The sequence below is a fragment of the Macaca mulatta genome, chromosome 10 (assembly GCF_049350105.2).
Source record: "Macaca mulatta isolate MMU2019108-1 chromosome 10, T2T-MMU8v2.0, whole genome shotgun sequence".
Taxonomy (NCBI): Eukaryota; Metazoa; Chordata; class Mammalia; order Primates; family Cercopithecidae; genus Macaca; species Macaca mulatta.
In genome coordinates, this window is record NC_133415.1 from 19694161 (window position 1) to 19721336 (window position 27176).

At 44.9% G+C, this 27176-nt stretch overlaps 1 protein-coding gene across 50 annotated transcripts in view; it reads right to left on the reverse strand.

The window, feature by feature from the left end:
- The window catches only part of DEPDC5 (DEP domain containing 5, GATOR1 subcomplex subunit), a 166113-nt gene that overhangs the window by 104056 nt on the left and 34881 nt on the right, over nucleotides 1–27176 (reverse strand). For all 50 annotated transcript variants that reach the window (XR_013399213.1, XR_013399211.1, XR_013399209.1 and 47 more), the window contains exons 11-21: nucleotides 25754–25823; nucleotides 24738–24810; nucleotides 19596–19699; nucleotides 18622–18696; nucleotides 13563–13697; nucleotides 12748–12809; nucleotides 12044–12117; nucleotides 10759–10828; nucleotides 6235–6271; nucleotides 5237–5357; nucleotides 376–596 (exon numbers count right to left, since the gene is read on the reverse strand). Coding sequence is in view for 23 of the 50 variants with exons in the window: in XM_077949893.1 (XP_077806019.1) it covers nucleotides 376–596; nucleotides 5237–5357; nucleotides 6235–6271; nucleotides 10759–10828; nucleotides 12044–12117; nucleotides 12748–12809; nucleotides 13563–13697; nucleotides 18622–18696; nucleotides 19596–19699; nucleotides 24738–24810; nucleotides 25754–25823 (1042 nt within the window). In the remaining 27 variants the exon portion in view is untranslated. The remainder of the gene's footprint in view (nucleotides 1–375; nucleotides 597–5236; nucleotides 5358–6234; nucleotides 6272–10758; nucleotides 10829–12043; nucleotides 12118–12747; nucleotides 12810–13562; nucleotides 13698–18621; nucleotides 18697–19595; nucleotides 19700–24737; nucleotides 24811–25753; nucleotides 25824–27176) is intronic.

Below are 27176 nucleotides of genomic sequence, written 5' to 3' on the forward strand. Positions count from 1 at the left end.
TCAAGACCAGCCTGGGAATGGTGAAACCCCATCTCTACAAAAAAATGTAATAATCAGCTGGGTGTGGTGGCATGCCTATAGTCCCAGTTACTTGGGAGGCTGAGGAGGGAGGATCGATTAAGTCCTGGAGTTCAAGGCCACACTGAGGTGAGCTGTGATTGCACCACTGCACTGTAGCCTGGGTGTTCTGTCACCAAAAAAAAAAGTATAATATACATATAGCTAACAGCTAAAGTGATTTGTACCTACTGCACTGGCAAAGAAATAATTAAGATGTGGGATTTACACCCCACCTCTGACCAACCCTCCCAACTCCAGTCACCCACTGTATTAAGAAAGATGTCCCTGGCTCGGTCTGTGCTTCAGCACTCTTACCTCGAGTGCTGGTGTATCCCAAGGAGCTGCTGACTTCATACTGGTGCAGGTGGGGGTGTGGGATCATCAGGATGTTGGCGCTCTTGCCCAGGGAGCTGTCATCAGAAGCCTGGCTCCTCACTTCCTCAGTGGGTAGTGTGTGGCTTGGTAGGGAAGGGCTGGATGAAACATCACAGGAGCTGGCACTCTTTCGACTGTGATTCTCTCGCTCTCGCACAGACCTGCCAGGCAAGAGACAAAAAGTTACCATCAAGCGAGGGATGCTGTCCTACCTCAAGTTAAAACTCTAAAACCCATCACCAGCCCAAGCCACATGGGAACCCAATAACAAAAATCCCCAGTGTGATCTACAAGCAGGAAACCTATATGTGGTACTTTACCCTTAACAGCTTGAGATGTTATATAAGAAAGGGGAGAAATGACAGACATTATGCGGCCAAAGTTCTAGGATCATAGTTGTAAAGAAAGGACTGCTCCAGGCCGACCCCACCTGATCCCACTGATTAATCTCACATCACTAAAAACAGAATGAGAAGAGAGACAGGATGTGATGTGGGAGAAGGTACACAGTGCCTGAGAAGTGTTCTCACCCTCAAATTTGAATCTAAATCTAATCAAGCTTCCAGAGATAATTGCCACTTTACAGGGAATTTGCAGAATAGAGGAAAACTTAAACATTACAAGGCAACAATCAGCCAAATGTAGAAAGCAAGGCATTCTACTGTCACACACACACACAAAAGACATTATAACCAAATGCAAAAAGTGGATCTTGTTTAGGTCCCATTTCAAACTAACTGCAAAAGCACATTTTTGAGGCAATTCAGAAAACTGAGCATGCACTGGCTATTAGAGGGCATTTAGGGATTAGTGTTTATTTTGTTACCAATGATAATGGTACTGCGATATTTTGGTTTTTTTAATTCTTATTTGTTGAAATGTATACTAATCAGCTTTGTGCCAGACTGGGTGACACTAAATAAATAAATAACATGTAAAAAAAGAAAGAAACTTACGCTGAAGTACGCACTATTGAAAAAAAAATACAGGCTGCCTGGGATTTGTTTGTTTTTGTGAGATGGAGTCTCACTCTGTCACCCAGATTGGAGTGCAGTGGCGCAATGTCAGCTCACTGAAGCCTCCACCTCCTGGGTTCAAGCGATATTCCTGCCTCAGCCTCCCAAGCAGCTGGGATTATAGGCGCCCGCCACCACACCTGGGTAATTTTTTTGTATATTTAGTAGAGACTGGGTTTCACCATGTTGGCCAGGCTGGTCTCAAACTCCTGACCTCAAGTGATCCACCTGCCTTGGCCTCCCAAAGTGCTGGGATTACAGGCGTGAGCCACTGTGCCCTGCCAATCCTGGGATTTGTTTTTAAAATACTCCATCCAAAATTTAAATGTGGGAGAGGTGATGAAACAAGACTGACAACATGGTGATAAATGTTCATAATAGTAGTCTCTATTTGAGCATGTCTGAACATTTCCTAATAAGAGTTTATATATATCATATGTATATATTATATATATACACACACACAACATATATATATATCCTTATTAAAACATAAAATTCCCTAAGGGGAAAACCTCTAAAAGCAACAGGAAAAAGGATCAAAAGGAGAAAAGCCCTATAGAGATGCAAAAGCTCAGAACGAAAGAGTAAGCCCACCAACAGGGCTGCCCTTGTGGCATCAGAGCTACTCCCTTTCCTCCTGCAAGGATTTTTTTAGTAAGAGCTTAAACGGAGCCTGAAAACTGATTCAAAGTGCTGACTACATGTTTGTTCTTTCCACAGTAAATATTTAAACACCAGTATATGCTTAGCCATGTGTAAAGGTAGAGCACCAATTAAGACACAATTTGTGCCTTCAGAGACCACACAACCTGGGTACCACAAGGTCTTGTCATCTTTGATTAGACAAAAGAAAACCAATTTTGAACTATGAGAGCATTTTTAAAGACTACAAAGAAAAGCCCCTCAGTAGCTCTTACTGAGCCCCTAAGCAGCATCCACACACAGGAGAGAGGCTGCTGACAGCACTTAATTCTGAGCTCTAAGCATTCTGGGTAGGACTGGATGAGGGAAAAGGACAGAAAACAATCATGTGGTCACTCTAAGTTCATTTGCCACAAAATTAAGAGACATAATATTATTCCACTCAGTTGTGCTTAAAGCTACAGAATTAAGAAATCTGGCCGGGCGCGGTCATTCATGCCTGTAATCCCAGCACTTTTGGAGGCCAAGGTGGGTGGATCACCTGGGGTCGGGAGCTTGAGACCGGCCTGATCAACATGGAGAAACCCCGTCTCTACTAAAGATACAAAATTAGCCAGGCATGATGGCACATGCCTGTAATCCCAGCTACTCAAGAGGCTGAGGCACGAGAATCGCTTGAATCCAGGAGGCGGAGGTTGTGATGAGCCAAGATCACGCCATCGCACTCCAGCCTGGGCAACAAGAGCAAAACTCCATCTCAAAAAAAAAAAAAAAAAGAAATTTGGAAAACTGGTTGGGCGCAGTGGCTCACGCCTGTAATCCCAGCACTTTGGGAGGCAAAGGCGGGCGGATCACAAGGTCAGGAGATTGAGAGCATCCTAGCTAATACGGTGAAATCCGGGCTCTACTAAAAATACAAAAAATTAGCCGGGCGTGATGGTAGGTGCCTGTAGTTCCAGCTAGTCAGCAGGCTGAGGCAGGAGAAAGGATTGAACCCGGGAGGTGGAGCCTGCAGTGAGCCGAGATCGCGCCACTGCACTCCAGTCTGGGTGACAGAGCGAGACTCCTTCTCAAAAAAAAAAAAGAAAAAAGAAATCTGGAAAATTGATTCACAGTATTTGGTATACAGGGAAAGAAATAGAAGCTAGAGTTGTTTCACACATTCATGAAAAAAGAAAGTCGACATAAATAATATAAACATAAGCATAAAATCCAAGATGAGGCCGGGTGCGCTGGCTCAGTCTGTAATCCCAGCGCTTTGGGAGGCCAAGGCGGGTGGACCACTTGAAGTCAGGAGTTTGAGACCAGCCTGGCCAACATATTGAAACCCCGTCTCTACTAAAAAATATAAAAATTAGCCGAGTGTGGTGGTGCATGCCTGTAGTCCCAGTTACTCGGGAGGCTGAGGCATAAGAATCGCTTGAACCCAGGAGGCAGAGGCTGCAGTGAGAAGAGATTGCACCACTGCACTCCAGCCTAGCAGACAGAGCAAAACGCCATTTCAAAACAAAAACAAAAACAACAACAAAAATCCCCCAAGACTATAAAATATTAGAAGAAAATATGAAATATTCACCTCTAACTCTGGGGTAGAGAATGTTTTCTTACACAAGACCCAGAAATGAATAGATTAGTATATCTAACTATATCACAATTAAAAACTACCACATGGCTGAGTGCAGTGGCTCATGCCTATAATCTCAGCACTTTGGGAGACTAAGGCAGGAAGATGGCTTCAACCAGGAGTTTGAGACCAGCTGGCAATATGTAAGACCTCATCTCCACAAAAAATTAAAAAACTAGCTGGACATGATGGTGCATGCCTGTAGTCTCAGCTACTTGGGAGGCCAGAGGCAAGAGGATCCAGGAGGCAGAGGTTACAGTGAGCCATGATCGTGACACTGCACTACAGCCTGGGTGACAGAACGAGATCCTGTCTCAAAAAAAAAACCAACTACCATATGACCAAAACACCACAGAGCACACTTTTTTTTTTTTTTTTTTTTGAGACAGAGTCTCACTCTGTGGCCCAGGCTGGAGGGCAGTGGTGTGATCTTGGCTTACTGTAAGCTCCGCCTCCGGGGTTCACGCCATTCTCCTGCCTCAGCCTCCCGAGTAGCTGGGACTACAGGCGCCTGCCACCATGCCCGGCTAACTTTTTTGTATTTTTAGTAGAGACAGGGTTTCACCATGTTAGCCAGGATGGTCTCGATCTCCTGATCTCGTGACCTGCCCACCTCGGCCTCAGGCAGCGAATTTTTAAAAGCAGGACTTAAAGAAAGAAAAGTTCTTGCCCACTCAGAGTAATAAACTTAAAAGAAACGCTGTGTCCAAGGATAGTGCCAGCCCGATGAGAGGAAGATTGTGGAATTTGTGAATTGTTTCCCTTGGCTCAGAAGACCATAAGAACCGGCCAGGCACGGTGGCTCACACCTATAATCCCAGCACTTTGGGAGGCCGAGGCAGGAGGATCACTTGGGGCCAGAAGTTCAAGACCAGTCTGACCAACATGGTGAAACCCCATCTCTACAAAAAATATAATTATTAGCCGGGCGTGGTGGCGCGTGCCTTTAATCCCACCTACTCAGGAAGCTGAGGCAGGAAAATTGCTTGAACCCAGGAGGCAGAAGTTGCAGTGAGCCGAGATTGTGTCATTGCACTCCAGCCTGGGCGACACAGTGAGACTCCATCTCAAAAAACAAAACGAGATGGGCACAGTGGGTCATGCCTGTAATCCTAGCACTTTGGGAAGTTGAGGCGGGCAGATCACCTGAGGTCGGGAGTTCGAGACCAGCCTGACCAACATGGAAAAACTCCATCTCTACTAAAAATACAAAATTAGCCAGACATGATGACGCACGCCTGTTATCCCAGCAACTTGGGAGGCTGAGGCAGGAGAATCGCTTGAACTCGGGAGGTGGAGGTTGCGGTGAGCCGAGATCGCACCATTACACTCAAGTCTGGGCAACAAGAGCGAAACTCCATCTCAAAAAAACAAAACAAAACAAACAAAAAACCCAAAATGAAACAAAACAAAACAAGAAAAGATTTTCAAGGTTGCTCTCTTAGAGGCCACTACTGAACTTCAGGTTTTCCTACACAATTTTTATATGCACCCCCAAGTGAATCTGGCAGAAAACCTGCAGGTGGCGAGGCACTGGGCCCGGGATGGGCCGGGCAGCCTGAACACTTGAGCGTCATAGGCATCATAATCTACTTGGATGGGAAGGGCGTTCTCAGATTCTTTTGGACTCCCGAGAGCTGAAATACACAAATAACATAAATTGTTATCAAAAACATTTCAAACAGATGCCTGAGAGCTGAAATACACAAATAATATAAATTGTCATCCAAATACATTTCAAACAGATGCCTTCAGATAATCTTCACCAGAATCTGCAAGGTACAGGTGATCACCCTCTCCATGAAAAAATGGGGTAACAACCTATTCATCAAGTTGAGACTAAATGACGTATATGTCAAAGCAATATAGAACTGTATAGCACTAAATAAAGGTAAGGTGTGGATAGCATTTCATCCTTTTGTGACCCTTCTTAAAATAAATCATCTTAATATGTTTAGTAGTTTAAAACTTTCTACCTGATCCCTACAAATGGCCGATGGAAAAGAAAAACAAGTTTTTTTCATTTTGCAGATGACAGGAAAAAATATAAGGTCATTAAGGGATCCTGCAAACATGACACAAAGGGAACTCAGGTCTCCTGACTTTTCCACAGATTTTTTATGGGACTTCACATAGTTTTGTTGTCATGGGTAAGCTGATGCTCTTTTTTTTTTTTTTTTTGAAACGGAGTCTTGCTCTGTCGCCCAGGCTGGAGTGCAATGGTGTGATCTCGGCTCACTGCAACCTCTGCCTCCTGGGTTCAAGCAATTCTCCTGCCTCAGCCTCCTGAGTAGCTGGAATTACAGGTACCCGCCATCATGCCCGGCTAATTTTTTTGTATTTTTGTAGAGACAGGGTTTCACCATGTTGGCAAGGCTGGTCTTGAACTCCTGACCTCAGGTGATCCACCCACCTTGGCCCCCCAAAGTGCTGGGATTACAGGCGTGAGCCACCGCACCCGGCCAGCTGACTCTTTTTTTAAAAGCAAGGAAAAAAATCTCAAAAAATACTCACATGTATCACGGCCATTTTTTGCTTTCTCAGAGGCAGGCTGAAAAATTAAATAGATAATTAATCACTCCTTCCTTTGCTAGAAAAGAACTTATCACAAGGCACAGTGTGTATGTGCTGCTCCCAGGGTAGAGAGCCTGTAACTGATGGAAAGGCAGGAGCTAACATCTGACACCTACCTACCACGGTCCTTTATTCTCACATCACATCTTGCTGACTCTCACAACCCTGTCCAGTGAGGGAATGGACTCCTTACAAGTGGGGATATTCAATTGCAGAGAGAATGAGGGACTTTACCCAAAGCCACATATTCAGCAGGTGGCAGAGCCAAAATTCAAGCCCAGATCTTTAGATTCTTGGTCAATCCACTGTTGTGTTTGTGCCACCACAGCTAGGTCCCACCTGACCACAAACGCTGCATGCTTCCCCCTTCACTACGGTGCTTTCACCTGTCTGCCTGCACCTACCAGAGCTGAGCACTCTGTAGATCACCCAATTTGCCAAAATCAAGTACAAGGGTAGAGGAAAAAACTAATAAAGCTATCACTTTTTACATTTTCTTAAAAATCTTTTTCAGATTAAATAAATAAAGGCCAGGCACAGTGGCTCACGCCTATAATCCCAGCACCTTGGGAGTCCAAGGCGGGAGGACTGCTTGAGCCCAGGAGTTTGAGACTAGCCTGAGCAACATAGTGAGACCCCATCTCTATTTATGTAATTTTTTTTGGTAATCTTTCAGGATCCTGAAACCTTTCACAACAATATTAACTCTTGCTTCTTTAAAATAATCATGGTAGCCAGGTACAATGGCTCATGCCTGTAATCCCAGCACTTTGGGAAGCCGAGGCAGGCAGAACACCTGAGGTTGTCAGGAGTACCAGCTTGGCCAACATGGTGAAACCCCATCTCTACTAAAAATACAAAAATTAGCTGGGTGCAGTGGCTCACACCTGTAATCCCAGCACTTTTGAAGGCCAAGATGGATGGATCACCTGAGGTCAGGAGTTCAAGACCAATCTGGCCAACATGGTGAAACCTCTTCTCTACTAAAAACGCAAAGAAATTAGCTGGGCACAGTGGTGGGCACCTGTAATCCCAGCTACTCTGGAAGCTGAGGCAGGAGAGGCACATGAACCCAGGAGGCGGAGGTTACAGTGAGCTGAGATCGTGCCATTGCACTCCAGCCTGGGTGACACAGCGAAACTCTATCTCAAAAAATAAAATAAAATAAAATAAAATTTAAAAAATACAAAAATTAGCTGGACATGGTGGCGCACGCCTGTAATCCTGTAATCCCAGCTACTTGGGAGGCTGAGACAGGAGAATCACTTGAACTCTGGAGGCAGGGGTTGCAGTGAGCCAAGATCGCACCATTGCACTCCAGCCTGGGCCAGAGAGAGAGAGTGACTCCATCTCAAAAAAAAAAAAAAAAAAAAAATTAGACAGGCATGGTGGCATGCACCTGTAGTCCTACCTACTGGGGAGGCTGGGGCACGAAAAATGATTGAACCCAGGGGGCAGAGGTTGCAATGAGCCGAGATCCCACCACTACACTGGGCATGACAGAGAGAGACTCTGTCTCAAAAAAACAAAATAAAATAATCATGGTGCAGAGAAGTTTTTCCATGTTCTACTTGGCTGAGAATGCTTGTGGTGAAGGCAAGAGAGGCCCTTTCTGGACAGAATCCCATCTCCTAGCATTTCACTATCTGACATGGCTTATGCTAGGAGTCCTCAGCTTGCTCCAAATTAGTATTTCCCCTATTAGAAGAGTAACATTAACAGCCCTCCCCGCTAAAAAAAGAAAAGGGAAGAAGTGGCCCTGACACACAGCCACAAATGGAGCAACCCTCAGTGAATTCAGCTCTACTGGAAAGGGCAGAGGGGTGAAAGCACTCGGGTGTGGGGACTGCAAACATAACAGCCTGCTTTTCTTCTCACAGTACATCAAAACCACTTGTTCGAGTTCTGGCCGGGTGCAGTGGCTCACGCCTATAATCCCAGCACTTTGGGAGGCTGAGGTGGGCTGGTCACTTGAAATTAAGAGTTTGGGACAAACTTGGCCAACATGTGAAACCCTGTCTCCACTAAAAATACAAAAATTAGGCCGGGTGTGGTGGCAGGTGCCTGTAATCCCAGCTACTCGGGAGGCTAGGGCACGAGAATTGCTTGAACCTGGGAGGCAGAGGTTGCAGTGAGCTGAGATCACACCACTGCACTCCAGCTTGGGAGACAGAGCAAGATTCCATCTCAAAAAAACAAACAACAACAACAACAAAAAACACTTGTTCAAGTTCTTTAAAACTGCATTTTTATCAGTTGCAAATATATTCCATCAAGTGGATATTTCATAGTTCAGCCATTGCTCTATTGTTTTCAACTTCTATTATGAATAAAACTAAACCCAGAGGTATTTGCATATAATCACTTCAATTATTTCCTGACACCACATGCCCCAAAATGGAAGTGCCTGGTCAAATAGCATAAACATTTGCTCTCAATACACAAGGCTGAAATGCTTTGCAAAAGTAACATACACCAACCAGGTACTCCAGTGTCAATTTCACCACACTTTTTGTAGCATGTGGTATAATTATTAATATATTTTAAATGTGGTATAATTTTTAATATATTTTAAATGTGGTATAATTATTAATATATTTTAAACCTCTTTGGAAAGAAGAAAACAAGAACTCCCATTCTTGGCCGGGCGCGGTGGCTCACGCCTGTAATCCCAGCACTTTGGGAGGCCGAGGCGGGCGGATCACAAGGTCAGGAGATCGAGACCATCCTGGCTAACATGGTGAAACCCCGTCTCTACTAAAAATGCAAAAAATTAGCCAGGCGAGGCGGCGGGCGCCTGTAGTCCCAGCTACTCGGGAGGCTGAGGCAGGAGAATGGCGTGAACCCGGGAGGCGGAGCTTGCAGTGAGCCGAGATCGCGCCATTGCACTCCAGCCTGGGCGACTAAGCGAGACTCTGTCTCAAAAAAAAAAAAAAAAAAAAAAAACCTCCCATTCTTGCTACAATTTTCATTTATTTTCTTGGTTTGTTTGTTTCTAGAGACAAGATCTCAGTCACCCAGGTTAGTGTGCGATGCTACAATTATAGCTCACCACAGCATTGGATTCCTGGGCTCGGGCAATCTTCCCATTTTAGCCTCCCAAGTAGCTGGGACTTACAGGTATGCGCCACCCTACCTGGCTAATTCTTTTTTAGTTTTTGTAGAAATGGGGTCTCACTATATTTGTTGCCCAGATTGGTCTCAAACTCCTGGCTTCAAACAATCCTCCTTCCTCAGCCACACAAAGCACTGGGGTTACAGGCAAGAGCCTCTGCACTCAGCCAGAATTTTCACTTCTTTATACTAAGATCTGACCTTTTGGCTGGGCGCGGTGGCTCAAGCCTGTAATCCCAGCACTTTGGGAGGCCAAGACGGGCGGATCATGAGGTCAGCAGATAGAGACCATCCTGGCTAACACGGTGAAACCCCGTCACTGCTAAGAAATAGAAAAAAACTAGCCGGGCGAGGTGGCAGGCGCCTGTAGTTCCAGCTACTCGGGAGGCTGAGGCAGGAGAATGGCGTAAACCCAGGAGACGGAGCTTGCAGTGAGCTGAGACTGCACCACTGCACTCCAGCCTGCGCAACAGAGCGAGCGAGACTCCGTCTCAAAAAAAAAAAAAAAAAGATCTGACCTTTTTATCATATTTCCCCTTTGCTGCAATGCATATCTGTATCTTTGTCTTTATTCCCACTGGTATCTGAGTGACATCAGCATCTGAATAAAACAGTCATGTCATCATAAAATGAACTCTTGAAAAACAAAAAATGAACTCTTAGTCTTGGTCATATTTCTGCCAAAGGTATTTCACGCAGTCTGGCTTTGGCCTTGTTATTTATTTATCTAATATATAAAGTTATAAAGTTTTGCCAGGCGCGGTGGCTCAAGCCTGTAATCCCAGCACTTTGGGAGGCCAAGACGGGTGGATCACAAGGTCAGGAGATCGAGACCATCCTGGCTAACACGGTGAAACCCCGTCTCTACTAAAAAAAATACAAAAAACTAGCCGGGTGACGTGGCGGGCGCCTGTAGTCCCAGCTACTCGGGAGGCTGAGGCAGGAGAATGGCGTGAACCCGGGAGGCGGAGCTTGCAGTGAGCTGAGATCCAGCCACTGCACTCCAGCCTGGGAGACAGAGCGAGACTCCGTCTCAAAAATAAATAAATAAATAAATAAATAAATAAATAAATAAATAAATAAAGTTTGGGGATGAATTTCTTAACTCTGTTCATGGCCATGGGGGAAGATGAGGGTACCTCAGGACTAAAATAACCCTATCAGTGTGTGACAGTCCACAAAGGCTCTCTGCTGATTAATGCAATCTACCTTCTTGGCTGGGCAGAATGACTCATGTCTGTAATCCCAACACTTTGGGAGGCTGAAACAGGAGGATTGCTTGAGTCCAGGAGCTCAAGATAAGACTGGACCACATAGTAAGAAACCATCTTAACAAAAATAAAAACCTACCTTCTTTCCTGCCAGTTTTATTCGTGGGGTGAAACTATTACAAAAGAGCTGGCTTTTGGATGTGTAGAAACTGTAAAAGAAACAGAGTCATTAATCTAAATCCCCTTTATTTTAAAAACTCAAAACACAGTTAAAATACTAGGCATGGATCAGCCCTCCTGAAATGGGCTTTGTTCTCAGCTTCACTGATCTTCCCAATTTTAACTTCTTTTGCAAGAAGTCACTACAAAACATTAGTTATATTTTGTTTTTTGGTAGAGACAGTCTGGCTACGTTGATCACAATGGTTTCAAACTCCTGGCCTCAAGCGTTCCTCCCACCTCAGCATCCCAAAGTACTGGGATTACAGGCATGAGCCACCATGCCCAGCCTGAAATTGCTACTTTTGTAGGTCAAAAACAGTCTAATATCATGATATCAAATAGTATAAATTAATAGCTGCAGCTTTGCCATGAACTTGCTGTTCAAGACCAGGTTGGCCAACACGGTGAAACCCTGTTTCTACTAAAAATACAAAAATTAGCTGGGTGTGGTGGCAGGCACCTGTAATCCCAGCTACTCAGGAGGCTGAGGCAAGAGAATTGCTTGAACCCGGATGGTGGAGGTTGCAGTGAGCCAAGATCGTGCCACTACACTCCAGCCTGGGCGACAGAGCGAGACTCCATCTTAAAAAAGGAAAGAAAGAAAGAAAGACAACCCAGAGAAGGAGAGAAGGCTCTGGAAGCACTGAAGAAAAAGTGGCTATTAGTTATCAGGGCAGCACAGAAGTAATTCACAGAAGAGAGATGCTGGAGTTGGATCTTGGAAGAAAATAGGCATTTTCAAGAGAAGGGTAGATGGAATAAGATTAGTGTCATAGTTCAAAAAGATGAGGCACTGGCACTAGCAGAGGGATGAGAAAAGCCATCCCTGAGCTGGAACCAGCAGGAACACTGAAGTCTTGTCCCATAAAGAGGCGCGGGGACTTATCTAGAGCTGAAGGAAGTCAGGCACAAATGTTGGTCTTCTACGGTCTATGGGAGTTGGGAATAGAAGAACTTGGGAACAGCAGTGGAAGTCAGTCAGTCCTTAAAATTTTGTTTTTATTCTTTTTCACCATAGACTGTCCATATGATACTGCTACTGCTTTGTGTGTAGAGAACTTTGAGCAAATGTTAGAACTTGGTTTCCACATTTTCTTGACAAAAGGTTTAGTGCTATAATAAGAACCTAACAAATTTAAAGAAAAATGGCAAGGAAGCTGTCAAAACTCTTATCACCTACTATTGATTGAGATCGCACCCACCTGTGGTTTATCCAGTGAGGGATATTATAGTCATCGCCCAGACGAGAATCCCGGGGAGCACTCCGATTATGGAGCTGCAAGGGGAAAAATGAGAGCACAGATAAGCTACAGAACAAGTAGGATGTGGAACTGCTCTAACTTTTCTGTTTTTGGGGTTTTAAAAAAAATTTTTTAGGGCCAGGCATGGTGGCTCAAGCCTGTAATCCCAGCACTTCGGGAGGCCAAGGTGGGCGGATCACCTGAGGTCAGGTGTTCGAGACCAGCCTGGCCAACATGGTGAAATCCCGTTTCTACTAAAAATACAAAAATTAGCCAGGCGTGGTGGCAGGTGCCTGTAATCACAGCTACTCAGGAGGCTGAGGCAGGAGAATTGCTTGAACCCGGGAGGCAGAGGTTGCAGTGAGCCGAGATCGCGCCATTGCACTCCAGCCTGGGGGACAAGAACAAGATTTCGTCTCAAAAAAAAAAAAAAAAAAAATTTTTTTTTTAGAGATGGAGTTTTGCTTTGCTGACCGGGCTGGAGTGCAACAGTTATTCATAGTTATTCATAACAAACTATACCCAAACTCCTAGGCTCAAGGGATTTTCCCACTTCAGCCTCTCGAGTAAGTGGGACTATAAGCGCATGCCACAGTGCCTGGATTGTTTCTCTTTCTAACTATACTCAAACTGGCCTTTAGTAAGCAAATCCAAAATCTAATTACCTTGAACAATGGGACAGCATGTAACGGTTGCTCTCCCATACACACCAAGTCCACACCAATTCCTAAAAAAATAAAAGACAAAAAGAGTTGTGGGGAGGCAATGGCAGAGACAAGCATCCCTATCTATAAATCATGTTATTTAACTGCGTATTAGGCAAAGCTAACTTACCATTGTATGATTTATAACCTCATAGTGCTGCCTATGCAGCAAAGAAGTAAATACACTTTTTGAGACAGTCTCACTCTGCTGCCCAGGCTGACGTGCAGTGGTCAGAGATCACAGCTCTCTGCAACCTCTGCCTCCTGGGTTCAAGCAATTCTACTGCCTCAGCATCCCAACTCCATCTTGTTGATGAAACAAATCAAATTGTGGGGTGTGGGGCTGAGTTGGGGATACGAGGCACATCATGGAGGACTGGACTAGATTATCTGATAGTGCATCTGAAAACAGGCTGACAGCACATGGGTCCCTTGAAATCATCCCTCCAGGAAGGCTTCTCTAGTGCCAAATATATTTGGGAAACTCAGAGTACCCTGATACACCCTTTAGAGAAAAACAACCTACACTAACATGTTAAAAACGGAGGAAGACCTATCATTATGGAACCTGCTTATCTTTGCATGACCCAGCATTTTCCAAACTGATTTGACCATGAATCTTTAGCACCTGACGCCTATTGACATCCACAGATATTGTGACACACAGAACACTATAGAGAGCTCCTCACACTCTAAGAAGTCAGTGAAGCTCACAGTTCTAAGGGAAAATCAGGCTAGGAACATGTGGAGATAGGGCACAAACCAGAGAGTATTACCATTATCTATCATCCGCTGCTTGGTCAAGATCATGAGTAGGCGGTCCACCTCAAAGACACCCACCCCGGGCGTGATCACCACTGACATCTGACCCGTTCGGTCAAAGTTGCGGTTGATGTAATGCTTATCAAACACTAGAAATAAAACAAAAATTCCACAATAATGATGTTACAGTTTTTCAGAACCCCGTCACAAACAAGCATCTCTACACTCTCAGAGCATTCTGCCCATATTTTTATTTTATTTTATTTTATTTTGAGACAGAGTCTTGCTCTGTCACCAGGCTGGAGTGCAGTGGCGTGATCTGGGCTTACTGCAACCTCCGCCTCCCAGGTTCAAGCAATTCTCCTGCCTCAGCCTCCTGAGTAGCTGGGACTACAGGTGCATGCCACCACACCTGGCTCATTTTTTGTATTTTTAGTAGAGACGGGGTTCCACCATGTTGGCCAGGATGGTCTCGAACTCCCGACCTCAAGTGGTTCGCCCACCTCGGCCTCCCAAAGTGCTGGGATTACAGGCGTGAGCCACTGCACCCGGGCCATATTTTTATTATAGCAACTGCCACATTCTAGTTAAATGTATACACATCTATCTTTTCTATATTAAGAACTACTTGACCACGGAATAAGTCTCTGTCACCTTTGTTAATACACCTCATTGATGCCTAATACTTGCCCTGTGCAGCCTTAAATGCTCAAATTTCATGCTGTTAGGGATGTGGCTCATGCCTGTAATCCCAGCACTTTGGGAGGCCGAGGCAGAGTGGATCACTTGAAATCAGGAGTTTGAGACCAGGCTGGCCAACATGGTGAAACTCCATCTCTACCAAAAAATACAAAAATTAGCCAGGCATGGTGGTGTGCACCTATAATCCCAGCCACTTGAGAGGCTGAGATGGGAGAATCACTTGAACCCAGGAGGCAGAGGTTGCAGTGAGCAGAGATCATGCCACTGCATTCCAGCCTGGGTGACAGAGCAAGACTCTGTGTCAAAAAAAAAAAAAATTCATGCTGTTAATTTTAACCATCCATAAATGAGTCTGTAGTAAAACTTTGATTATATAGATTTTTTATATATTATATATTATTTTATTATATATATAAACTATATAATTAGATTATATTAGATAGTATTAATTTAAGACACTATTTAAAAGAGTAGACCAAAATCTTGGGATGATTTTGTAAATCTGGCAAGTCACTTTTTATTTCTAGCTTCTGTGATTCTTACTATGAAAAATCAGTGATATTCCAATATGACAAGAAGATTTACTAATAGAAGACCTCATGCTCTAGAATTCCCCCAGCACCTGTGTACAGACACGTGTGAAGATGATATACAGGTGATGTGAATGTACATCATCACTTCCACCTCTGGCCAGTGACAGATGGACACCTAACTGGAGCTGGGCAGATCAGACTCTCTCTACCAGGAATGTGAATTCTGAACAGAGAGCAGAGACAGGGTTGCTGGAAGCTGAAATATGGCTCTCATAATTCCTGCTGCTATGGTTCCCAGAGCCACTAAGGTTCTTCAACATGGTGTCTGAGCCTTTCCTGGCTGCTCCACTTAAGCCTCTGTATTCTTCCAGTAAATTTCCCTTTTTGTTTAAACTAAATCAATACATTTCTGTTATTTGCAAACAATATATTTCAGCTAACACATAAATGCCGGGATAATCATACCACACTGCTAACAATGGTTCCCCTTAAAGAAGAGGACACTGGGGGTCAGGAGGAGCGTATCGTTTTTTACTTGATACACCTCTCCATATTCGAATTTTATTTTATTTTATTTTATTTTATTTATTTGAGACAGTCTTAACTCCATCACCCAGGCTGGAATGCAGTGGCATGATCTCAGCTCACTTCAACCTCCGCCTCCCAGGTTTAAGTGATTTTCCTGCTTCAGCCTCCCAAGTAGCTGGTATGACGGGCATGCACCACCACGCCTGGCAAGTTTTTTATGTATTTTTAGTAAAGATGGGGTTTTGCCATGTTGGCTAGGCTGGTCTTGAGCTCCTGACCTCAGGTGATCCCCTGCCTCAGCCTCCCAAAGTGCTAGTATTACAGGTGTCAGCCATTGCAGCAGGCCTATTTATTAAAAAAAAAAAAAAAAAAAAGTTTTTTTTTTTTTGAGATAGTGTCTTTTTCACCCAGGCTGGAGTGTAGTGGCATGATCTCTGCTCACCACAACCTCCACCTCCCAGGTTCAAGTGATTCTCCTGTCTCAGCCTCCTGAATAGCTGAGATTACAGGCGTGTGCCACCATGCTGGCTAATTTTTGTATTTTTAGTAGAGACAGGGTTTCACCACGTTGCTCAGGCTGGTCTCAAACTCCGGACCTCAAGTGATCTGTCTGCCTTGACCTCCCAAAGTGCTGGGATTATACATGTGAGTCACGGCACCTGGCTGCTTTTGTAATTTTTTTTTTAAGTAGATTTTGATTTTTTTAATTTTTATTTTAAATTTTTATTTTTTAAGTAGATTTTTAAAATATTACCTAGAAGCAGCTGAGGGATGGGGTGGAAAATAATAACACGGTTTGAGTAAGTCAAAGAACCCAAGGAGGATCCTTGTAGTTCCTGACCATGAGAAGCAGATGAGACTACCAAATTAACCGGTCAACAGAAGACCCAAGAGCTAAATGTTGGTCATTACAACCACCCAATGAGAAGCTATTGCTTTAAATTAATTTTGGGGGTAGCTGAATGGAGGCATCATCACCTAGGTCTGGGTCTGCAGACATTCATAAAGAGACATGCATAGCTGTCAGAGGCCTTTAAACCAGAGCAACTCCATCTTGAATAGGGGCTGGGGACAATGAGGTTCAGACCTGCTAGGCTGCATTCCCAGGAGGTTAGGCATTCTTAGTCACAGGATGTTTACAGTTAAGGGAACAGGTTAATAATGTTTACCCAACAGACTCAGGACTTAACAGAACCAGGAAACGTCCTGATGTCCCAATATTTTTTTTTTTTTTTTGAGATGGAGTCTCGCTCTGTCGCCCAGGCTGGAGTGCAGTGGTGTGATCTCAGCTCACTGCAAGCTCCGCCTCCCGTGTCCACACCATTCTCCTGCCTCAGTCTCTAGAGTAGCTGGGAATAAAGGGGCCTACCACCATGCCTGGTTAATTTTTTGTATTTTTAGTAGAGATGGGCTTTCACCGTGTTAGCCAGGATGGTCTCAATCTCCTGACCTCGTGATCCGCCCACCTCGGCCTCCCAAAGTGCTGAGATTACAGGTGTGAGCTACCGTGCCCAGCCCTGATTTCCCAATATCTTAAGAACGAAAGTATTCTTAGTTTAAGAGTAAGTTTTGCGGCCAGGCGCAGTGGCTCACGCCTGTAATCCCAGCACTTTGGGAGGCTGAGGTGGGCGGATCACCAGGTCAAGAGATGGAGACCATCCTGGCCAACATGGTACGTACAACTCTCTCTCTACTAAAAATACAAAAATTAGCTGGGTGTGGTGGCACGTACCTGTGATCCCAGCTACTTGGGAGGCTGAGGCAGGAGAATCGCTTGAACCTGGGAGTTGGAGGTTGCACTGAGCAGAGATCACACCACTGCACTGCAGCCTGGAGACAGAGTGAGACTGGCTCAAAAAAAAAAAAAAAAAAATAGACTAGGCACGGTGGCTCATGCCTCTAATTCCAACACTTTGGGAGGCCGAGGCAGGTGGATCACAAGGTCAGGAGTTTGAGACCAGCCTGGCCAATATGGTGAAACCTCGTCTCTACTAAAAACACAAAAATTAGGTGGGCGTGGTGATGCACACCTGTAGTCCCAGCTACTCAGGAGGCTGAGGCAGGAGAATCACTTGAATCTGGGAGGCAGAGGTTTCAGTGAGCCAAGATCATGCCACTGCACTCCAGCCTGGAAGACAGAGCAACACTCCATCCCAAAAAATACAAAAAAAAAAAAAAAAAAAAAAAAGCATTAGGAGAAATACCTAATGTAGATGATGGGTTGATGGGTGAAGCAAACTACCATGGCACATGTATACCTATGTAACAAACCTGCATGTTCTGCACATGTATCCCAGAACTTAAAGTATATTAAAAAACAAAACGGCCAGGTGCGGTGGCTCATGCCTATAATCCCAACACTTTGGGAGGCCAAGGTGGGTGGATCACGAAGTCAGGAGATTGAGACCATTCTGGCCAACGTGGTGAAACCGTGTCTCTCCACAAAATACAAAAATTAGCTGGGTGTGGTGATGTGCACCTGTAGTCCCAGCTACTTGGGAGGCTGAGGCAGAAGAATCACTTGAATCCACGAGTCGGAGGTTGCAGTGGGCCGAGATTGCGTCACTGCACTCCAGCCTGGTGACAGAGCAAGACTCCGTCTCAAAAAAAAGTAAGTTTTGCTTTAAAGAAAATAATATAGATTCTTGAGAAGGACAGCAGTTACACAAAGAGGAACAATCCTTTGTCATGAGTGCTTGCAGCAGAGCACCCCTCCCCCATGACTTTTTGCTTTGTTACATATAAACAACCATGGTACCTAAGGAGGACGTGTTCCTCCTCCTGCTTTCGGGAATGCCCTACTCTTTCTATGGAGTAGTCATTCTTTTATTCCTTTTTTTTTCTTTTCTTTTCTTTTTTTGAGACGGAGTTTCACTCTTGTCACCCAGGCTGGAGTGTAATGGCACGATCTCGGCTCACTGCAACCTCTGCCTCCTGGGTTCAAGCAATTCTCCTGCCTCAGCCTCCCAAGTAACTGGGATTACAGGTGTGCACCACCATGCCCAGCTAATTTTTGTATTATTATTAGAGACGAGGTTTCACCATGTTGGCCAGGCTGGTCTCAAACTCCTGAGCTCAGGTGATCCACCCGCCTCAGCCTCCCAAAGTGCTGGGATTATAGGCGTGAGCCACGACGCCTGGCCTATTCCTTAATATACTTGCTTTCACTTTATTCTGTGGACTCACCCCCGGATTCTTTCTTCTGCAAGATCCAAAAACCTTCTCTTAGGGTCTGGATCAGGACACCTTTCCAGTAACACAGCCATGTGGTAGGCAAGATGCTGGCATACTGGCTGGCATCCTTACTCACCATTGAATGACAGATTGATGGCCTCCAGGTAGTTTCCTTGTGCTGAGGTAGAATTGTCTCCTTGAGGAAAGCCCTCTGAAGCAAAATATACAAGAGAAAGAAAAACATCTCACGAAAGATGAACTCTCTTTTTTTTTTTTTTTTGAGACAGAGTCTTGCTCTGTTGCCCATGCTGGAGTGCAGTGGTGCGATCTTGGCTCACTGCAATCTCCACCTCCCAGGTTCAAGCGATTCTCTTGCCTCAGCCTCCCGAGTAGCCGGGACTACGAGCATGTGCCACCACGCAAGGCTAATTTTTGTATTTTTAGTAAAGACAGGGTTTCACCATATTGATCAGGCTGGTCTTGAACTCCTGACCTCGTGATCCGCCCACCTTGGCCTCCCAAAGTGCTGGGATCACAGGTGTGAGCCACCGCACCCAGCCCAAAGATGAACTCTTAAATAAGTGGTGGCTGAGCATGGTGGCTCGCACCTGTAATCCCAGCACTTTGGGAGGTAGAGGCAGGAAGATCGCTTAAGATGAGGAGTTTGAAACCAGCCTGGTCAACACAGTGAGACTCTGTCTCTACAAAAAATGAAATAATTATCTGGGCATGGTAGTGTGTGCTTGTCATCCTAGCTACCCGGGAGATGGAGGCAGGAGGATTGCTTGAGCCCCAGGGGTTTAAAGTTAAAGTACGACTGCTCTACTCCAGTGCAGCCTAGATGACAGAGTGAGACCCTGTCTCAAAAAAAAAAAAAAAAAAGTGGACGGCATCTGGCTCCACAAGGCCTCACTCCCTGTATGAGGGACACTGTTGAACTTACTGCATAACGAAATGTACAATTGGGATCCAAATGGAAACAGAAACCTGATCAAAAGCCGAAACTGCACACGGCCATAGGAGAGATATAAGCACAAATCTCTCCTCTGTCTCCCAGACCCTTCCTACACTTCCTGTCCCACTGCACCTTCTATTACATGAAAGCAGTACCTGCCTGTTCCAGTCGCACCAACACTGGATACTGGATGAAGAGTTTTTTAATGGTCACGAGAAGTGAAGTCCATTCTTCTCTTCTCTCATTCTGCACCACCACTCTGAAAAGAGTATTATCATAAAATGGATGTTGAGCAGCTGATATGGTTTGGCTCTGTGTCGCTCCCAAACTGCATCTCAAATTGTAATTCCTATGTGTCAAGGGAGGAACCTAGTGGGAGGTGATTGGATCATGGGGGCGGTTTCCCCCATGCTGTTCTTGTGATAGTGAGGGAGTTCTCATGACATCTGACGGTTTAAAAGGGGCACTTTCCCCTGTGCTTGCTCTTTTTCCTGCTTCACCATGGTAAGACGTGTCTTGCTTCCCCTTCGCCTTCCACCGTGATTGTAAGTTTCCAGAGGCCTCCACAGCCATGCAGAACCATGAGTCAATTAAATCTTTTTTCTTTATAAATTACCCAGTCTTGGGTATGTCTTTATAGCAGTGAGAAAATGGACTAATACAGCAACTTTAAATACAGAACATCAGGTTCCTTACAAGGTTTCAAAAAGAGTGTAATTGGAGTACAGTGAGCCAAGATCACACCACTGCACTCCAGCCTAGGTGAAAGAGCGAGACTCTGTCGCAAAAAACAAACAAAAGACTCAGTGAGCTTATTTTTCTGCCAATCCAATTGGGAAAGAAGCATTAAAAAAAAAGATGCTGGGTGCAGTAGCTCATACTTGCAATTCCAGCACTTTAGGAGGCTGAGGCAGGTGGATAAAGAAGTCAGGAGTTCAAGACCAGCCTGGCCAACATGGTGAAACCCCGTTTCTACTAAAAATACAAAAATTAGCTGGGTATGGTGGCAGGCACCTGTAATCCCAGCTACTTGGAAGGCTGAGGCAGGAGAATCACTTGAACCCAGGAGGCGGACGTTTCAGTGAGCCGAGATCGAGCCACTGCACTCCAGGCTGGGAGACACAGCGCAACTCCATCTCAAAAACAAAAAACAAAAAACAAAAAAAACCTTCAGTGTTGGTGAGGACACAGAAATTGCTGCTAGGAAAACAGGATCTTCTACTTTAATGGAGGGTACATTGGCTGTACAAATAGCCTTTACAACACAGACCATCCTTTGACCTAATAGCTCCATTTCTGAGAATTTATAATAAAAACTAAAGATATGCTTAAAAACTTATCTGTAAGAATGTTCACTGGCAATACTGTTGAGAATAGCGAAAAGCTGGAAGTCACCTCAATTTTCAACAATACTAACCCAATGTAATTTCTACTTAGAAATAAAAAATGATACAGTGGGCTGGGCGCAGTGGCTCACACCCATAATTCCAGCACTGTGGGAGGCCAAGGTGGGCAGATCATGAAGTCAGGAGATCGAGACCATTCTGGCTAACACGGTCAAGCCTGTCTCTACTAAAAAAAAACCAAAAAAATTAGCCAGGTATGGTGGCTGGCGCCTGTAGTCCCAGCTACTTGGGAGGCTGAGGCAGGAGAATGGTGCGGACCCAGGAAGCAGAGCTTGCAGTGAGCTGAGATCACACCACTGCACTCCAGGCTGGGCAAAAGAGCGAGACTCTGTCTCAAAACAAAAAAGATACTATGGAAGTAGGGTGTTTAACATGGATTGGCATTTGTGACAAAGTAGAAAATGAAGGTTTATGGCCGGGCACGGTGGCTCATGCCTGTAATCCCAGCATTTGAAGAGGGCGAGGTAGGGGGATCACCTGAGGTCAGGAGTTCGAGACCAGCCTGACCAACATGGAGAAACCCCGTCTCTACTAAAAATACAAAATTAGCTGGGTGTGGTGGCGCATGCGTGTAATCCCAGCTACACGAGAGGCTGAGGCAAGAGAATCGCTTGAACCCAGGAGGCAGAGGTTACGGTGAGCTGAGATCGTGTCACTGCACTCCAGACTGGGCAATAAGAGCAAAACTCCGTCTCAAAAACAAAAAAGAAAAAGAAATAAAATGAAGGTTTAAAACACATAAAAAGGGAACCACGTGGGCCGGGCGCGGTGGCTCACACCTGTAATCCCAGCACTCTGGGAGGCCGAGGCAGGTGGATCACCTGAGGTCAGGAGTTCGAGACCGGCCTGGCCAACATGGTGAAACCCAGTCTGTATTAAAAATACAAAAATTAACCGGGCACGGTGGTGGGTACCTGCAATCCCAGCTACTCATGAAGCTGAGGCAGGATAATCACTTGAACACGGGATGCAAAGTTTGCAGTGAGTTGAGATTGCACCACTGCACTCCAGTCTGGGTGACAGCAAGACACTGTCTCAAAAAGAAATAAAAACAATAAAACATGTAAAAAAATCACATGGAGGCCTGGCATGGGTGGATCACCTGAGGTCAGGAGTTCAAGAACAGCCTGGCCAAGATGGTGAAACCCCGTCTCTACTAAAAATACAAAAATTAGCCTGGCGTGACGGTGGACGCCCGCAATCCCAGCTACTCCGGAGGCTGAAGCAGGGAATTGCTTGAACCCGGGAGGTGGAGGCTGCAGTGAGCCAAGATTGCACCACTGTACTCCAGCCTGTGCAACACAGCAAGACTCCCTCTCAAAGAAAAAAAAAAAATCACATGCAATTTGCGATCATATCTTGTGAAAATTAATTTTTCTCCTAAATACAGATAATAGGGGTTGATTTACCAACATAATGAAGACTGTATTCGGGAGATGGAATTGAGTGTGCTTTGAATTCCTCTCTACTTAACTATACTTTGGTGTGCTTTTATAGTTGTTGTTGTTGTTGTTTCTGAGTCAGGGTATCACTATGTCACTCAGGCTAGAGTGCAGTGGCACGATCTTGGCTCGCTGCAGACTCAACTTCCAAGGCTCAAGTAATCCTCCCAAATAGCTGAAACTATGGGCACGCACCACCGTGCCCAGCTAATTTTTTGCATTTTTTGTAGAGACAGGATTTTTCCATGTTGACCTGGCTGGTTTCAAACTCCTGAGCTCAGGCAATGTGCCTGGCTTGGCCTCCCAAAGTGCTGGGATTATAGGCATCAGCCACCACGCCTGGCCTATTTTGTGATTTTCCTAAAATGAACCTGTATTGTTTTTGCAGTAAGAAAAAGATAACCAGTTTCTCTCAGTAAGAAAAAGATAGCCAGTTTCTCTCAATCTAAAAAATGTTGAGGATGACTTTGTAATGACATAAACTTTCATATATTAAAAATATATAGTCACATACACCTAAAAATCTACATTCGTAATTCACACATTCATGCCTTATATAGTACTTTCTATAACTGATTATGCTCAAACTAATTCATATTCATTATACAGATAAAACTTCATATACTGTTAAGCCAAAAGAGCTCTCATGGTTCCTGGAATTCACTGAATTAGAGGTATGCAGAATTCATCTGCATAAGGGGATGAGTGGAGGTGTCAGTACAGCACAGGGCCCATCACTTTCATAAAATTCTCCAAGGGGTACAGGATCCAACAGAAGATGAACAAATAATCTAAAATATAATCCGTATGAGGCTGAGGAATACAGTGGTCAAAAAGCACAGACTCTGAACTAGATTGACTGTGTCAAGTCCATGCTCCACCGCTTAATATGTTATGGACTTTGGATAAGTTATTGAAACTCTGTGTCCAAGTTTCCACATCTGTAAAATGGGGTAACAGTATCTATCCCATAGGGATGCAGCGATATTTAAATGAATCAAGTCATGTAAAGTGCTTAGAAGAGTAACTCATTCATGCTAAGTCCCGACAAAACAGTAACTGTTACTATCTGATTACCATCTCAATAAGATAGTGGTGTCAGCCGGGCGTGGTGGCTCCGGCCTATAATTGCAGCACTTTGGGAGGCCAAGGCAGGTGGATGACCTGAGTTCAGGATTGGAGACCAGGCTGGCCAACATAGCAAAACCGCATCTCTAACAAAAATTTTAAAAAATTAGCCAGGCATGGTCGCGGGTGCCTGTAGTCCCAGCTACTGGGGAGGCTGAGACACGAGAATCCCTTGAACCTGGGAGGCGGAGTTTGCAATGAGCTTACATGACCACTGCACTCCAGCCTGGGCGACAGAGTGAAACTGTGTCTCAGAAAAAAAAAAAAAAAGGCCAGGCGTGGTGGCTCACGCCTGTAATCCCAGCACTTTGGGAGGCGGAGGCGGGCAGATCATGAGGTCAGGAGATGGAGACCATCCTGGCTACCATGGTGAAACCCCACCTCTACTAAAAATACAAAAAACAATTAGCCAGACGTGGTGGCGGGTGCCTGTAGTCCCAGCTACTCAGGAGGCTGAGGCAGGAGAACGACGTGAACCCAGGAGGTGGAGCTTGCAGTGAGCCGAGACTGTGCCACTTCACTCCAGCCTGGGCGACAGGGAGACCCCGTCTCAAACAAACAAAATAATAATGTTAAACATAATAATGATATTCTTGTCAGATATAAAAAATCTTGTCAGATATAAAAATGCCTTTTTTGAATATGTATAGGAATAAAATGTTACAATATTGATAGTCGGTGGCACTGAAAAAACCAGATGAATTAAATATGACAAAATAATAACTGTTAAATTCAGATATTGGGTATACGGACTCATTATATTATTTGTTCTTCTTTTCTGAATGATGAAGTTTTTCACAATAGAACATTTAGAAGGTCTAAATGCAATGTGGTATCTTGGATTAGACACGGCAAGTACACGAGTGCTAAAATCTGAAAAACATCTGAATTTACTTAATAGTAATGTACCAATGTTAACATAGTTTTCACAAATGTAACTTGGTTATGAAATGTTAACATTAGAGGAAACAGAGCAAAGAGTATACAGGAACTGTACTACCTTTGAAACTTCTCTATAAATCTAAAGTCATTTCAAAATCAAAAGGTTTATTTATTCTTTTTTGTTTGTTTGTTTTTGGAGACAGGGTCTCTCTCCCAGGTTAGGGTGCAGTGGTGTGATCTCAGCTCACTGCAACCTCCACCTCCCAGGCTCAAGTGATCCTCCCACCTCAGCCTCCCAAGTAGCTAGGACAACAGGTAGCTAATTTTTTTGTATTTTTGGTACAGGGTTTTGCCACGATGCCCAGGCTGGCATTTTTTTAAGTTAGGAAAGAAACAACTAATAAATAAATAAAAAGTACAGGAAAGCACCCAAACATACTTGTAAAAGTCTTCATAGAATCTCCCCTTATGATCCTGTCGAATTGAGGCTCGGTTTATCTCAGGAAATTCATCTGAAATAGAGAAAATGGAGTATGCAGTTCAGGTTGAGAAAAGAAATTCAGTTTTGTCAGCTTCCCCTTCTGGGTTAAAGATTTGCATCATAGGTCAGGCGCGGTGGCTCACGCCTGTAATCCCAGCACTTTGAGAGGCCAAGGCAGGTGGATCACAAGGTCAGGAGATCAAGACCATCCTGGCTAACATGGTGAAACCCCATCTCTACTAAAAATACAAAAAACTTAGCCAGGCATAGTGGCGGGCACCTGTAGTCTCATTTGCTGGGGAGGCTGAGGCAGGAGAATGGCCTGAACCTGGGAGGCAGAGCTTGCAGTGAGCTGAGATCACGCCACTGCACTCCAGCCGGGGCAATAGAGCAAGACTCTGTCTCAAAAAAAAAAAAAGATTTGCATCCCAAAAAATTAAACATAACTGTCCAATTTTTTTTTTTTTTTTTTTTTGAGACAAGGTCTTGCTCTGTCACCCAGGCTGGAGTGCAGTGGCAAGATCTCAGCTTACTGCAACCTCTGCCTCCTGAGTTCAAGCGACTCTCCTGCCTCAGCCTCCTGGGTAGCTGGGACTACAGGTGCATACCACCACACCTGGCTCATTTTTGTATTTTTAGTAGAGATGGGGTTTCACCATGTTGGCCAGGCTGGTCTTCAACTCCCGACCTCAGGTGATCTGCCCACCTCAGCCTCCCAAAGTTGTGGGATTATAGGCGTGAGCCACTGTGCCCAGCCAACTGTCTTTTAAGTTGGTTTTAAGATGAATCACAGCCCACAGACCTCTTGCATCCACTAATGGACTGTGCTACTTTCCTTTTTACACCGTCCTCATAACAGAAAAGATGGGAACAGTGGAAAAGCGCATCGAGGAAAAAAATGAGAGGGAATGGCTGGGGTGGGGTTGGGGGAAGCCTAATAAAAAAACAACTGTAGGAGAGAAAGAGTTACTCACCAACAGATTTTGCATCATAGAAAGTTCTAGAAAACAGGACCACTGTCACCTCATGACTACAGTTCTTCTCCTAAGCATGAGTACAGAACAACAGGGTTAACGTTTGTTTCATCTACTTCACTATGAAGCAGACTGCATGCACATAATTTTTTTTTTTTTTTTTTTGAGATGAGTCTTAACTCTGTCACCAGGCTGGAGTGCAAAGGTACAATCTCAGCTCACTGCAACCTCCGCCTCCTGGGTTCAAGCAATTCTCCTGGCTTAGCCTCCCAAGTAGCTGGGACTTTAGGAGTGTATCACCATGCCCAGCTAATTTTTGTATTTTGAGTAGAGACGGGGTTTTACCATGTTGGCCAGGATGGTCTCGATCTCCCGATCTCATGATCCTCCTGCCTCAGTCTCCCAAAGTGCTGGGATTACAGGTGTGAGCCATCATGCCCAGCCTTATTCTTTTTTTTTTTTTTTTGAGGCAGAGTCTCACTCAGTTGCCCAGTCTGGAGTGCAGTAGCACGATCTCAGCTCACTGCAGCCTCCACCTCCCAGGTTTAAGCAATTCTCCTGCCTCAGCCTCCCGAGTAGCTGGGGTTACAGACATGGGCCACCACACCCAGGTAATTTTTGTATTTTTAGAAGAGACAAGATTTTACCATGTTGGCCAGGCTGGTCTCAAACTTGTGGCCTCAAGTGATCGGCCTGCCTCGGCCTCCCAAAGTGCTGGGATTATAGGTGTGAGGCCCAGCTGCACATAATATTCTTAATCCAGGTGGCTTAGCAGCAGTGCACAATATTGAATAGCTTCATGTAACTACAGGCTGCAGTGCAGGAGACAGAGTACTGCTGGGAGTCAGAAGACCTAGATGGAGTCCTGGCCCTGAAACTTGCCACTATGTGACCTTGGGAAAGTTACCTAAAGTGCCGGGAATGTGGAAAGCGATTGGAAAGCTGAAAATCAGCAGTAAATAATGGTCACTGTCTCCCAGTTCCCGAAAAGCTGGGACTACAGACAAGCACCACCAGGCCCAGATAATTTTTGCATTTTTTGTAAAGACAGGGTTTCTGCTGGGCGTGGTGGCTCACGCCTGTAATCACAGTGCTTTGGGAGGCTGAGGCAGGTGGATCACTTGAGGTCAGGAGTTCGAGACCAGCCTGGCCAACATGGCGAAACTCTACATTACCCAGGCAATGTGGCGCGCGCCTAAAGTCACAGCCACTCGGGAGGGTGAGGCAGGATAATCACTTGAACCCAGGAGGTGGAGACTGCAGTGAGCCAAGATTGTGCCATTGCACTCCAGGCTGGGCAACAGAGCAAGACACCGTCCAAAAAAAAAAGAAAGAAAAAAAAAGAGAGATAAGAGTTTCATCATAATCCCCAGGCTGGGCTCAAGTGATCCACTAGCCTTGGCAAAGTGCTGGGATTACAGGC